Source organism: Nicotiana tabacum, chromosome 24 (genome assembly GCF_000715075.1).
Source record: "Nicotiana tabacum cultivar K326 chromosome 24, ASM71507v2, whole genome shotgun sequence".
Classification (NCBI taxonomy): domain Eukaryota; kingdom Viridiplantae; phylum Streptophyta; class Magnoliopsida; order Solanales; family Solanaceae; genus Nicotiana; species Nicotiana tabacum.
Window position 1 is genome coordinate 76,425,537 of NC_134103.1, and position 16,259 is coordinate 76,441,795.

Genomic DNA, 16,259 nt, shown 5'->3' on the forward strand with positions numbered 1-16,259 from the left:
CTCCTGAAACAAATGCAAAATTTAAGTCTATATGGTATTTATGCGATCCTGTCCACTGACAAGTGACACCCTACTTACCTTAACTAAAACTTGACTACTTTAGTTTATTGTTGAGATTGTAGATTTATCTTCGCTTGATAAAAAGTGAGGGATTTATAATTTATAATATATAGTGTTCTACTAATAAGTCCTACTGTTAGGATATACTATAAACCATGCGTATTGTTATAGTATTCTTTATGTAATATTTATTTATTTATTTATTCAATTCAATAAAGTTTTATATTGAATACATCATGTATTTGTCTGTATGTCCGTTGCTTATATAGTAGATAATTTAGTGTATAGAGTTTAACTTATATACGGAAGATTAGATCATCGGTTCTTATAAGTCATAAAGTTTATGTTCACAATCTATTGATCGAATTGGACAAACCATCGGAATGGTTGTAGCACAAGATTAAATATAATTTATCTTGATTATGAGAATGGTTTAATTCCGACTTCTTGTGCTAGTACATTTTGTATGTACTGAACGGATCAAGTAGAGATAAGTATTTTATACTGACTTAATGAAATAATTTCTCTAGTCCATTCAATGTACTTATACTTTTAATCTTGATATAGTTATTATTAGTTGTGTATGTCATTTATTGTTTTGATTTATTAAAAGGCGAGATTCTTTCATGGTTCAATAAGCTTGGTAAATTGGATAATAATGATATACATTGGCGAAGTAATAATTAGTTGATAGAATCCATGTCTCGGCTTTTGAGATTGATGATACTCCTTTATGAAAGCTTATAATTTTTCATGTTTAAACCCGACCGGTGAATTTTGTATCCGACACATGAAATAAGTTAAGCGAAAGTCTAAAGGAAGAAATCAATAAATTAAATTGTCAGTAATTTAATTTGATTGATTAGTATCTAAATCTTAACATGGAGAGTTAAATAAGGTTTTATGGAAGAATTTCGAAATTGAACTAAGGAGTGCAATTACTAATTTTTAGTGAAATAATTCGTAATTTATTATGGTAGAAATTAATTTCGAAAATTTCATAATACGGAGCCTTGTTAATTAAATTATGTGGTCCCTACTGTGTCTAAATAATAATAAATAAAGGAAACCTTTTCTTATATATACTCCATATAGGGCTGGCCGTTTTTGCACTGGTTTTTGCACATTTTTCCTTGGAACTTCGCCCACCCAAAATTCTCTCTTTTCGGATATTATTTGGGTAATACAGTAAAAGACTGTGGAACGTTTTGCTGATGTCGCGGTCTTGATACTCTGGAACTGGAGACTGAGATTAATTTGCTTTGTTCACGCTTCAAGAGGTAACTCGAATAATCTCCGTATGTGCTAATTGTTTTAATTTACACGTGAATATGATACTAAATTGCTTTCGCTGCGATATATAATCCAACAATTGGTATCAGAGCCTACTCACGTCTAATTAAATAATTAGGATGAACATAAAAAGAAACATCATGTTAATATGCAAGTTTTTGAATTACATGCAAAGATTGTTTTTCTGTAAAACTGCACTGTTTTGAGCATGAATATTTATTCTGAGAATTTTGATTATTCTGAAAATCATGTAATATATGCTTATTGTTGATGATATTTGACTAGAATAATCTGAAAATTTTGTTAATCAGAGGAAAACGCAAAAAGCTACTATTTGGCCGAATTGGCCAGAAAATCGGAGGTCAATATGTTGACGGACTTCGATTGACCTGAAATTTGGCAAGTCCATGTGAAACGGCCCAGTGATCAATACACATCAGCTTTGCTCATGATGTAAGTCGTTTTTCGGGCTTTCGGGGTCGTTTAGATGGTGTTTTGGGTATTTTTCTAATTTTTCTGGAATATATTTCGAATTTGTTTTTTGTTGTTTTAATCCAGTGATGGTAGGGATCATTTCCTATGGACTCCAGGGTTAAATTCTGGTAATATAATGATTTTACACGTTGACATAGGTCTTCTTCCATATCAGATAAACTCATTATAGATAATCACTAGGTTATACTAGTTGTTAATTACTTGTATTTACTCTCCATCTGAGTATGCATGTTGGTTCAATGGCACTAGTATATTGAATGTTGATATTCACTTGACTTAAATTAACAGCTTACTCTCCATTTGAGTATGGCCTGTTTAAATTCATGAAGTGAATAATCTGTCATTACATATGTATATTGCAAGAATAACTCTTTTCCCATCGAAACTTGTTGTTCAAGGTGCATGGATTATACGTGTAGTGTGTTTTGAATTTTAATATTCAATAATACATGACTGATTTTGATCTATTTATTTAATTCTCTCAGATTAACTATGACTGCTTTCAATCCCCTTACTGCTATTCTTACTTAAAATAAACTTAAGGGTACGAATTATGTTGATAGGAAACGAAACTTAGATATTGTCCTAATTGCTAAAGAGTAAAAATTTGTGCTCGATGAGGTGTGTCCAGAAAAACCTGGAGATGATGCTACGGATGATGAACAAAAAGCTTACCAAAAATGGGTTAAGGCTGATGAGATGGCGCGGTGTTACATTCTGGCATCTATGTCGAATGTTCTGCAATATCAGCATCAGTCTATGGAGCCTGCTTATGACATTCTGGAAAATCTCAAAGAGATGTTTGGAGATCAGAACCGTGCGGCTAAGCAGACTGCCATGAAAGCTCTTCTGAATACCAAAATAGTTGAAGGTTCATCTGTTAGGGACTATGTTTTGAAGATGATGAGTCTTCTGAATAAATTGGAGGTCCTTAGAGCTAACATTGATAAGGATACGCAGGTTGAAATGATCCTGCAGACTCTACCTGACAGTTTTCAGCAGTTTTGCCTGAATTATAATATGAACAAAACGGATTTGTCACTTGTGAAATTACTGAATGGACTGCAGTCATCAGAGACTATTATCAAGCAACAAGCTCCTCCTGTGGCATTAAATTTTGAGGTAGGTTCTTCTTCTAAGCTGAGAGGCGGACAAAAGAAGAAAAAGGCTAAAAAAACCCTCTGTTGGTAGTGCAACTGTTGGTGTGAAATAGGCTAAGGGCAAATGATATCACTGCAGGAAGCCTGGGCATCATAAGAAGCAATGTCCGGCTTATCTGGCCAAGCTAAATAATAAACCAGATGATTTACATCTACTTGTCGTTGAAACTCTTTTAGTTGTTGTTTCTACCATGTCATGGTGTGTAGATTCGGGAGATACTAATCATGTCTGCACTTATTTTCAGGGGTTTCAGGTAATGCGACGGCTAAGTAGAGAAGAAATCAATATTTATCAAGCAGATGGTTCGGTAGCCCTAACTTTAGCATTAGGAAATATTAGTATTTCATTTGGTAGTGATAGAATATTAGCTTTAAAGGACACGTTATATGTACCTTCCGTTAGAAGGAATTTAATTTCGGTTTCTAGCGCTATGAGAGATGGTTATGACATTAATTTTTATGATATTGATAAATGTGTTATTAGTCATAATAAACGTTATATCTCTTCGGCTACATTGATTAATGGTCTTTTTATTGTTGATTCTATTCCTAAACTGTTACAACCTAAAGAACTGAATTATATTGATTCACCAAATAAGAGAAAACGTTCTTCTAAATTGAGTGAAACATATTTATGGCACTTGCATTTGGGTCATATAAATCTAAACAGAATTTCAAGGTTGGTTAAGGATGGACCTTTAAGTTCATTAAAAGTGGAGGCACTACCAACTTGTTAATCTTATTTAGAAGAAAATATGACAAAACTAAATTTCCCCTCAAAAGGAAATTAAGCAAGTGAAAAATTAGAGTTAATTCATTCTGATTTATGTGGTCCAATGAATGTCCAAGCAAGAGGTGATTTTGAGTATTTTGTGACTTTCACGGATGATTACACAAAGTATGGATATATTTATTTGTTTCGTCGAAAGTCTGAATGTTTTGAAAATTTCAAAGAATTTAAGACAGAGACTGAAAAGCGACATAATAAATATATCAAGTCACTACGATCTGATCATGGTGGGGAATACCTCTCTGCAGAATTTATTAGTTACTTATCAGAATATGGAATTATCTCTCAATTATCTGCACCTGGAACACCACAATGAAATGGTATAGCTGAAAGAAGAAATAGGACTCTTATGTACATGGTTAGATCAATGATGAGTTATTCTAGTTTGCCTTCATCCTTTTGGGGACATGCCTTAAAAACAACAAATTACGTTATGAATTTAGTTCCTTCAAAGTCAGTACCTTTGACCCCTACAGAATTGTGGATTGGGCGCAAGCCTAGTCTGTGGCATATTCGAGTTTTGGGTTGTCCGGCACATGTGCTAAAAGGGAAAATAGATAAATTGGAGGCGAGAATGGATGTATGTGTGTTTGTGGGTTATCCAAAATGGACGATAGGTGGTTTATTCTATTGTCCAAAAGAAAAGAAGATAATTGTTAGCACAAGTGCCAAGTTTCTTGAAGAGGACTATTTGATGAACCATGTTCCTAGAAGTAAACTTGTTTTACAAGAACTTAGCAAAGGAATGGAAACTCAGTCATCTGAAAAACAAAACGACAAGATGCAAACCCAGGAAGTCAATTTTGAGATACCATTGCATTTTAGTAGTGGGATAAATGTCAATAGACTTGATGTCCCGCAAGAACAAGTGCCCGAAATCATACTACCACAAAGTAGTTGGAGTTATGTTGAGCAAACTGCACAATATGATGAAGTCGTTGATATCCCTGTGGATAGCATGGAGACTCATATTCCTGATAATGATGTAGTTCAACCACAAGATCATAATGGTATAGTTGCAACTGATATAGTGCGTAGTCGTAGTGGGAAAGAAATAAGACAACTGGTTCGTTATACGCTCTTGGGAGAATCATATGATAGGATCCCTGAGGAGCCAACTTTTGAACCTATCAATTACGACCAAGCACTACATGATAAAGATGTTGATAAGTGGGTTGCTTATATGAAATCAGAGATGGGGTCTATGTACTCTAATCAAGTCTGGGATCTTGTAGAACTACCTGATGGGGTTAAACCCAGTGGATGTAAGTGGATCTATAAGAAAAAGAGAGGCGTAGATGGAAAAGTGCAAATTCTTAAAGCAAGGCTTGTAGCGAAAGGGTTTACTAAAAAAGAAGGGATCGATTATGAGGAAACTTTCTCGCCGGTAGCCATGCTTAAGTCTATTAGGATTCTCTTATCCATTGCTGCTCATTATGATTATGAGATTTGGAAAATGGATGTCAAGACAACTTCCTTAAAGGACATCTTGATGAGTGCATCTATATGATGCAACCAGATGGTTTCGTAGAAAGTGGCAAGGAACATATGTTGTGTAAGCTTAAAAGGTCCATTTATGGACTGAAACATGCATCTAGGACATGGAGCACTTGTTTTGACAAGGCGATTAAAACTTTTGATTTTGATCAATGTCTTAACGAGTCTTGTGTATACAAGAAATGGGATGGGGACAAAGTGACATTTTTAATCTTATATGTAGATGACATATTGCTCATAGGAAATGATGTGGGCATGTTGGGTTTAGTTAAGCAGTGGTTGTCCACGCACTTCGATATGAATAATTTGGGAGAAACGACTCATATCCTTGGGATCAAGCTCTTGCGAGATCACAAAAAAGGGATATTAGGCTTATCTCAGGCTCTTTATATTGATACAATACTCTCCAGGTTTAGCATGCATGATTCCAAGAAAGGATTTCTCCTTTTCATGCCTTGAATTTCTCTATCTAAAGATCAGTCGCCTAAAACTGATAAAGAGATAAAAAAGATGAAGGCGGTCCCCTATGCATCTGTTGTGGGGAGTCTGATGTATGCCATGTTATGTACTAGACCTGATATCTGCTTTGTCGTTGGCGTTGTTAGCAGATTTCAGTCTAATCTTGGGAGAGAGCATTGGACAGCGGTTAAGCATATAATCAAGTACCTGAAAATGACTAGGGATTATATGCTAGTCTACCATTCGGATGCCCTTATGCCTATTGGGTATATTGATTCGGATTTTCAGTCAGATAGAGATTCTAGAAAGTTTACCTCAAAAAATGTGTTTACTCTAGGAGGTGGAGCCATAAGTTGGAGGAGCATCAAGCAAACTTGTGTTACTGATTCCACCATGGAAGCCAAATATGTGGCAGCCTCTGAGGCAGCCAAAGAGGTGGTTTGGCTCGGGAACTTCCTAAGAGAGTTAGGTGTGGTTTCCTCGATTCAAGCACCAATAACACTTTATTATGATAATAGTGGTGCGGTTGCAAATTCGAAGGAGCCACGAAGCCATAAAAGAGCAAAGCAGATTGAGCATAAATATCATTTAATTCGTGAGATAGTACAAAGAGGGAATGTAGTAATCGCCAAGATTGCGTCGGAAAACAACTTGGCAGACCCGTTTACTAAAAGCTTGCCACAGAAGACTTTTGATAGGAATGTAGACGGAATGAGTGTCAGAATTGTAAACGCATGCTTATAAGTCTAAGTGGGAGATTGTTAGGATATACTATAAACCATGCATATTGTTATAGTGTTCTTTATGGAATAATTATTTATTTTCTTATTCAATTCAATAAAGTTTTATTTTGAATACATCATGTGTTTGTATGTATGTCCGTTGTTTATATAGTAAATGATTTAGTGTATAGAGTTTAGCTTATATACGGATGGTTAGATCATCGGTTCTTATAAGTCATAAAGTTTATGTTCACAATCTAATAATGAAATTGGACAAACTATTAGAATGGTTATAGCACAAGATTAAATATAATTTATCTTGATTATGGGAATGGTTTAATTCCGACTTCTTGTGCTAGTACATTTGGTATGTACTGAACGGATCAAGTAGAGATAAGTATTTTATACTAACTTAATGAAATAATTTCTCTAGTCCATTCAATGTACTTATACTTTTAATCTTGATATAGTTGTTATTAGTTGTGTGTGTCATTTATTGTTTTGATTTATTAAAAGGCGAGATTCTTTCGTGGGTCAATAAGCTTGGTAAATTAGACAATAATGATATACATTGGCGAAGTAATAATTAGTTAATAGTATCCATGTCTCGGCTTTTGATATTGTTGATACTCCTTTATGAAAGTTTATAAGTTTTCATGTGTAAACCCGACCGGTGAATTTTGTATCCGACACAAGAAATAAGTTAAGCAAAATTCTAAAGGAAGTAATCAATAAATTAAATTGTCAGTAATTTAATTTGATTGATTAGTTTTTGAATCTTAACATGGGGAGTTAAATATGGTTTTATGGAAGAATTTCGAAATTGAACTAAGAAGTGCAATTATGAATTTTTAGTGGAATAATTCATAATTTATTATGGTAGAAATTAATTTTGAATTTCGAAATTAATTCCATAATAGGGAGCCTTGTTAACTAAATTATGTGGTTCCTACTGTGCCTAAATAATATGAAATAAAGGAAACATTTTCTTAGTGGAAGAAGAAAATCTAACAGGTTTTGGAAAAGGGTTTTAACCTAAAAAAACGTGGCTATATATACTCCATATAGGTTTGACCGTTTTTGCACTGGTTTTTGCACGTTTTTCCTTGGAATTTCGCCCACCCGAAATTTTCTCTTTCCGGATATTATTTGGGTAACACAGTAGAAGATTGTGGAACGTTTTGCTGAGGTCGCGGTCTTGCTACTCTGAAACTGGAGACCGAGATTAATCTGATTTGTTCACGATTCAAGAGGTAACTCGAATAATCTCCGTATGTGCTAATTATTTTAATTTACAAGTGAATATGATACTGAATTGCTTCCGCTGCGATATATAATCCAATACCTACAAATGTCATTACAGCAACAACCAAATACACATTACATAGAAACCGAATCATGTCATAAATATTATTTTCTCGGGTCCATATGGCCTTTTATTTTGATCATAAATAAGTGTCATTTTACATAATTAAAAAGGAATTAATTTTGTTTTTAAAATTTGCCCGTATTTAAGTGTCCTTTTATCAAACACCAATATGTCAAATTAACAAATCAAGAATAATTTTATCAAGATACCTATTTTTTCCTCTAGGTGTTAGTGTTTTTTAAGGGGTGTATTAAAGTCGAAAATGTCATTTATTATGGACCGAAATGAGTAGTAACACCTGCAACTAGCTTTTATTTGCTTTCAAAATCAACTCCAAGATCAACGGAAGCGGATTTTTGTTTTTTAAAACCAAAAAAGAAAGACAAGAAAGATATTATATTCTTGTTGCTAAAATTGACTTTTTGGGAATGTATCCGAAATAATTTAGGGATGTATCCAGCATATAACAAGTTTTATAATAGTGTCCAAATTCAAAGGAATGAGAGCACTCGCGTATTTAAAGTTTGATTTCGTCTTTTAATTACCATTTATTGAAGTAGTAGTTTTAGTAGGATAACCCCGTTAGAAGGAGCCTTAAAGCAACGGTCAAGATATCTTCATGTGACCTATAAGTTATTGGTTCGAGTGGAGAAATCAACCACTAATGCTTATATTAGGGTAGTCTGCCTACATCATACCCTTTGAAATGCGATCTGTTCTCGGACCTAATGTGAACGCCAACTACTTTGTGCACCGGCTTATCTTCAATTAAATTACCAATCTACAATGTGCATCATCGCATGCATCATTAGCTATGATATTCAATGTGAAAATGGCTCAAACTGTATCTATCAGCGAGTCATAATCCTTAACGGATTATGAGCTTTGACAAAACAATGTCCCTTTTGTTCCTAATTATTGGTCAAAACTGATGTAACATTAAGAATTCGCCCCCAAATAGAACTATGTTTTATAAATTTTTATTCAGTATATTATATTAATAATGGCATGTTTGACCTAACTGGAGGGAGTTCTGAACGCTTGCTGAGGGAGGTATGAACTGGATTCTTCTTTCTCCTTATAATTACTATGATTAAGTAATAAATATTATATATATATATATATATATATATATATCCTTAGGATGTTTCTTGGAACAGTGGCGTAGCCATATAGGTGGTCAGTTGAATACTCTTCATCGAAAAATTATATATACTATGTATATAAAAAATTATAGTGCGTACATAAATCAAAAATTACTTTTTGTACATTTTTGTTAAATCTTGAAAACCCTTAGCGAAATTTCTGGCTTTGCCACTAGTCCATTATACCTAATTTTAAAGAAAATAAAGAAAATAAGGTATTTTTTTAATTAGTTAATATTTAGAAACAAAAATTCAGGAGCGAAAAGCTAAGGCAGCGACGAGATAAACTGGTTTTTATTGCAGACATGCATGACTAAGAAAATTCTAAAAGCAGAAAGATAATATTTCAATTTTAAATTGAATGTTTGTATTTCTATCATCTCAAATTCACGTTCCTTTTTCTAAGTTAGTCTCATATCACTTCGTAAATACAACAACGTTAGCATAGATCTAAGACCACTTTTTGGTACCGTATTATATATAGAGTTAACTATCTAGGTGTTTGCTCTCATTTTATATCTTTGTCAAAGCACTGTGGCAACCACTTAATGAGTAATTAATTATTACTAATTATTATATGATATGATCCACATTTAATTTTTTGGAGTTATAATAAAGAAGAAAAGAGGGGCAATCTCAGACAAATTGATAAAAATACATGCATGATATTGTTGGTATTCACTATTCGCTGCCTAATTCATTTCCTTCTTTCATACCAAGCCTTTAGGACATGACTGATGAGTACAACGTGGTTAACATACATACAATTTTTTAGGTTAATTCGCTGTATCTATGCAGTGATCACTCTAAGCGAACCTTATATTATAGTATACGTACTCACATTCAGTCTCGATTTGTTTTGGTCAAGCTGTTTGTGTGAAATCAAGAAAATAAAAACCGATATTGCATTATATAATACACACATAATATAAACAACGGCCTATTCTTCTAGATCTACAGCGTCTGCATCATCAGCCATGATATTCTGGGGAAAAAAAGAGCTTCAATGTGAAATTAAGTGGCTGAGACTGTATATATTAGGGAGTTGAATTAATCTTTAACCATCTAACAGATTTTGAAATCTTTGACGAAAAATGGTTTGGCTTTTCCAAGTCATTGGTCAAAACTGATGTAACACAAAAGTTCGTCCCCAGACAAGAACTATGTTTCATAATTTTTTTTATGTAGTACTATAGCATTACGACTATTATTTCTTTTATGTGGTTATCTCTGCTATTTTGCTATTAATATTTTTCTTTTCTTTTCCGGCATTTTCATCCTTAGCTTTTCACTCTTGTATTTTTCAAGCATGTTTTGAGAACGATTTTCTTGAGCCAGGGTCTATTGGAAAGAACTTCTCTACCTCATACAAGGTAGGGATAAGATCTGTGTACACCTTATCCTTCCCAGACCCCACTTGTGAAATCACACGGAATATGTTGTTGTTATAGCATTAGCAACATATTTTTATTATCATTTTTGGCATATATATGTGTGCGTATTTTTATTTTTAATTATTATGGTTTATATTTAACAGCCATGGATTGATCGATCTCCTCCTCTGCTTCTGGTAGTTGAGATCAGATTAGAGAAAAGCCTAATTGAAATGACAGATCATTTTATTTGTTTCCTTTTTCATGATAATTAATCATTTTCAATACTAGTTGCCAGTAAAGGAAGGCCCCATTAATTAATTTCACCACACATGACTGCCTCTTATTGCAATGGGAATGGGACACCCTTCCCTACTCCGAAAAGACACAATTTGATTTTATATTAATTGAAAAACTAAGAAAATTCTATCCACAAAAAGTGCACGGATATTAATATATGAATTTTAAATTGAATGTCCTATATTTCTTTCATTCATGTTTCTTGTAGGCTTGTCACCACCCGAAATTTCCACCTTCGGGACCGTGATGACACCTAACATTTCACCTGCTAGGCAAGCCAACATTTGAATAATATTAGTCATTTAAAAATAATTTTAAATTAATTAATAACAAAGAAACAAATGCGGGAATAAAGTCTGAAACAAAGTGAATAATCCATAATAATAGCGATGTCTAAATACCATCCCAGAACTAGTGTCACAAGTGCACGAGCTACTAGAATAATACAAATAAATGTCTAAATAAAAATGAAGTTGTCTAAAAGAAATACACAACTGCTATAAAGTGGAAGGGAACTTCAGAACTGCGAACGCCATGCAGTTATACCTCAAGTCTCCTGCGAATAGCTGAATTCGAGCAAATCTACTATACGACACTGGACCAACACATGTATCTGTACAAGAAGTGCAGAGTATAGTATGAGTACAACCGATCCCATATACCCAATAAGTGCCGAGCCTAACCTCGACGAAGCAGTGACGAGGCTAAGGCAGGTTACTTACATTAACCTGTACGCAATAATAATAGTAACAACAATAATAGAAATAAAACAGGTAACTCATTTCAACAGTTGAAGCCAACTCGGCAGTCATAACCAATTATTATTTCAATCAGTTTCTGTTGCGGCGTGCAACCCGATCCCACAATATATTCATATTCAATTCCGTTGCGGCGTGCAACCCGATCCCACAATATATTTATTTTTATTTCTATTGCGGCGTGCAACCCGATCCTCAATATATCCTTTCAATCAATTCTATTGCGGTGTGCAACCCGCTCCTCCAATATATTCATTTCAATCAATTCTGTTGCGGTGTGCAACCCGCTCCTCCAATAATATAATTTACCAATTCTTATAAAAGAAATTACTCCAATAAATACAACAATTAATATGAAATTATAAGACAACAAGCATATAATAATTATGATTTATTTAGAAACAAGTGATGACAAGTAATAATTAATTGTGGAAATTAAGGAGGAAATAGGCAATTTAATAATTAGTATGCTAAATGTCAAGTAGCAATTAAGTCACATAAATCAAATAAGCATGTAGCAATTATAGCATGGATTCAAGGCATAATATTGAGAAAGGAATATAAGAGAAATAATTAATATAATAATTAATTCGTGATTTAAAATAATTTATAATTTTTAAATAATTATGCAAACATTTAATTTGACGACGTATAGACACTCGTCACCTCTTCTATACATCGTTCACATGAATTTCACATAACAAATAATTCAAGGGTTCTATTCCCTCAAGTCAAGGTTAACCACGACACTTACCTCACTTCACAACCAATTTTAAGATTCCAATACACCTTTGCCTCGCGAATTCGTGTCCAGAAGTTTCAAATGTAGTCACAAACAATTCAATATACTCAACACGAATCGTAGAAATTAATTCCATATGAATTTACTAATTTTTCGGATTAAAATCCGAAACTCATTTTAAAAAAATTGACATTGGGACCCACGTCTCGAATCCCAGAAATACTCACGAAATCCGAACACCCGTTCTGATAGGAGTTCAACCATACAAAAATTATCGAATTCCAACATCGGATTGACCTTCAAATCTTCATTTTATATTTTTGGAAGATTTTATAAAAATCTGATTTTTCTTCCATAAATTCACGGATTCATGATGTAAATGGGTATGAAATCATGAAATATAATTAACATAGGATAAGGAACACTTACCCCAAAGTTTTCCCGTGAAAATCGCCTTACCCGAGCTCAAAATCGTGAATAATGAAAAATGGGGCGAAATCCCATTTCCAGAACTTAAGTTCTGCTGTCCAGGGATTTCTTCTTCGCGAATGCGACAATACCCTCGCGTTCGCGAAGCACAAAATTATGCTGCCCGAATTTCCTCCTTCGCGAACGCGAGCCTGGTCTCGCGAACGTGAAGACCAATTTCACCCAGGCCGACTTTTCCCTTCGCGAACGCGAAGTTTTGCCCTCGACCCTTCGCGAACGCGTGCCCCAGGTCGCGAACGCGAAGCTTTGCCCCTCGACCCTTCGCAACGTGTGCCTCCGATCGCGAATGCTAAGCACAAAATGGGCCAGTCCAATTTTCCTCTTCGTGAACGCGAGACACCCCCTGCGAATGCGATGAAGGAAACCAGATACATGCATCAAAAAATTCCAGCAGTTGTTTAAGTCCAAATTTCGATCCGTTAACCATCCAAAACTCATCCGAGGCCCCTGGGACCTCAATCAAATACACCAACAAGTTTTAAAACATCATACAAATTTAGTCGAAACCTAAAATCACATCAAACAACGCTAAAATCACAAATCATACCCTAATTCAAGCTTAAGGAACTTAAGAATTTTTAACTTCTACATTCGATGCCGAAACCTATCAAATCAAGTCCGATTGACCTTAAATTTTGCACACAAGTCATAAATGACATAACGGACCTATAAAAATTTTCAGAACTGGATTCCTATCCCGATATCAATAAAAGTCAATTTGTGGTCAACCTTTGAAATCTTTAAGCCTTTAAGCTTCTAGTTTTCGTCAACTGGCGATAATTCAAACTAGAGACCTCCAAATTATATTCCGGGCATACGCCCAAATTTCAAATTACGATACGGACCTACCGGAACTGTCAAAACACTGATCTGGGTCTGTTTGCTTAAAATATTGACCGAAGTCAACTTAAGTGAGTTTTAAAACTCTATTTCATATTTTTATCAATTTTTCACATAAAAACTTTTCAGAAAATTTACGGACTGCGCACGCAAGTCGAGAAAAGATGAATGGTACCATTTGAGGTTTAAGAATACAGAAATAATTATTAAATTTAAATATGACCTATCGGGTAATCATATTCTCCACCTCTAAAACAAACGTTCATCCTCAAACGGAATTAGAAAATTACCTCAGCTGGTAAAAAGGTGTGAATATCTATTTTGCATATCCGACTCAGACTCTCAGGTAGATTCTTCTACCGGCTGACCTCTCTATTGCACCCGAACTGAAGGATAATTCTTAAACCTCAACTGTCGGACCTACCGGGCTAGAATAGTTACCGGCTCCTCTTCATAAGTCAAATCTTTGTCTAATTGTACTGAGCTGAAATCTAATACATGGGATGGATCACCATGATATTTCCGGAGTATAGACACATGGAACACCAGATGAACTCTTGATAAACTAGGTGATAGTGCAAGCCTGTAGGCTACTTCACCCACCCTTTCAAGAATTTCAAAGGGTCCGATATACCAAGGGCTCAACTTGCCCTTCTTTCCGAATCTCATTACACATTTCATAGGTGAAACCTAGAGCAATACTCTTTCTCCTACCATGAATGCAATGTGATGAACTTTACGGTCGGCATAACTCTTTTTCCTAGACTGGGTTGTGCGAAGTCGATCCTGGATAATCTTGTCATTATCCAAGGCATCCTGTACCAAATCGGCACCCAATAACCGAGCCTCTCCGGGTTCAAACCAGCCAACTGGTGAACGACATCGCCTCACATATAATGCTTCATATGGAGCCATCTGAATGCTCGACTGGTAGCTGTTATTATAGGCAAACTCCGCAAGTGGAAAGAACTGATCCCAAGAACCTCCAAAGTCTATAACACAAGCGCAAGGAATATCTTCCAATATCTGAATAGTGCGCTCTGACTGTCTGTCTGTCTGTGGATGAAATATTATACTCAACTCAACCCGCGTGCCTAACTCACATTGTACAACCCTCCAGAAGTGCGAGGTGAACTGCGTACCTCGATCAGAAATGATAGACACGGGTACACCGTGAAGGCGGACAATCTCGCGAATGTAAATCTCCACTAACCGCTCTGAAGAATAGGTAACAACTACTGGAATGAAATGTGCTGACTTGGTCAACCTATCCCCAATGACCCATACTGCATCAAACTTCCTCTGAGTCAGCGGGAGTCCAACAACAAAATCCATAGTGATACGCTCCCACTTCCACTCAGGAATTTCTAACTTCTGAAGCAAACCACGAGGTCTCTGATGCTTGTACTTAACTTACTGACAATTCAAACACCGAGCTACATATGCAACTATATCCTTTTTCATTCTTCTCCACCAATAACGTTGCCGCAAATCTTGATACATTTTGGAGGCACCTGAATGAATAGAATACCGGGAATTGTGGGCCTCTTCAAGAATTAATTCACGAAGCCCATCCACATTAGGAACACATATACGACCATGCATTCGTAGAACTCCATCATCGCCCACAACAACTTGCTTGGCACCACTGTTCCACACCGTGTCCTTAAGGACAAGCAAATGAGGATCATCATATTGTCGCTCTCTGATTCGTTCATACAAGAAAGACCGAGCGACTGTGCAATCTAGAATGCGACTGGACTCTGAAACATCTAACCTCACGAACTGATTGGCCAAAGTCTGAACATCTGCAGCTAACGGCCTTTCACCAACAGGAATATACGCAAGGCAGCCCATACTCACAACCTTTCTACTCAAAGCATCGGCCACCACATTGGCCTTTCCGGGGTGATACAAAATGGTGATATCATAGTCTTTCAACAGCTCCAACCATCTTCTCTGCCTCAAATTGAGATCTTTTTGTTTGAATAGATACCGTTGACTATGATGATCAGTGAATACCTCACACGAGACACCGTAAAGGTAATGTCTCCAAGTCTTCAACGCATGAACAATGGCTACCAATTCTAAGTCATGAACAGGGTAATTTTTCTCATGAACTTTCAACTGACGCGACGTACATGCAATCACTCTACTATCTTGCATTAATACTACACCAAGCCCAATGTGAGATGCATCACAATACACCGTATAAGATCCTGAACCTGTGGGTAATACCAACACTGGCACCGTAGTCAAAGCAGTCTTGAGCTTCTGAAAGCTCAACTCACATTCGTCTGACCATCTGAATGGGGCACCCTTCTGGGTCAATTTGGTTAATGGATATGCTATAGATAAAAATCCCTCCATAAACCGGCGATAATAACCTGCCAGACCCAGAAAACTCCGGATCTCTGTAGATGAAGTAGGTCTAGGCCAATTCTGAACTGCCTCAATCTTCTTAGGATCCACTTTTATGCCTTCTGCCAATACAACATGCCCCAAAAGGCAACTGAGTCTAACCAAAATTCGCATTTTGAAAATTTGGCATATAAATGATTATTTTTCAATGTTTGAAGCACAGTCCAAAGATGTTACTCATGCTCCTCTCGACTACTGGAGTAAATCAAGATGTCATCAATGAATACAACCACAAAGAAATCCAAATAGGGCTTGAACACCCGGTTCATCAAATCCATAAATGCTGTTGGAGCATTTGTCAGCCCAAATAACATCACTAGAAATTCGTAATGCCCATACCGAGTCT

The 16,259-nt window shown here is 35.6% G+C and overlaps 2 protein-coding genes across 2 annotated transcripts; both read left to right on the top strand.

The window, feature by feature from the left end:
- Nucleotides 1-4,372: 4,372 nt before the first annotated feature.
- LOC142178232 (uncharacterized) lies at nucleotides 4,373-5,308 on the top strand. The gene has a single exon (XM_075247557.1). It carries the CDS (start codon nucleotides 4,373-4,375, stop codon nucleotides 5,306-5,308), a length of 936 nt encoding a protein of 311 aa, XP_075103658.1.
- A 497-nt stretch (nucleotides 5,309-5,805) lies between these two features.
- Nucleotides 5,806-6,498, top strand: LOC142178233 (secreted RxLR effector protein 161-like). Its single transcript, XM_075247558.1, has one exon. It carries the CDS (start codon nucleotides 5,806-5,808, stop codon nucleotides 6,496-6,498), a length of 693 nt encoding a protein of 230 aa, XP_075103659.1.
- The last annotated feature ends 9,761 nt before the right edge of the window (nucleotides 6,499-16,259 follow it).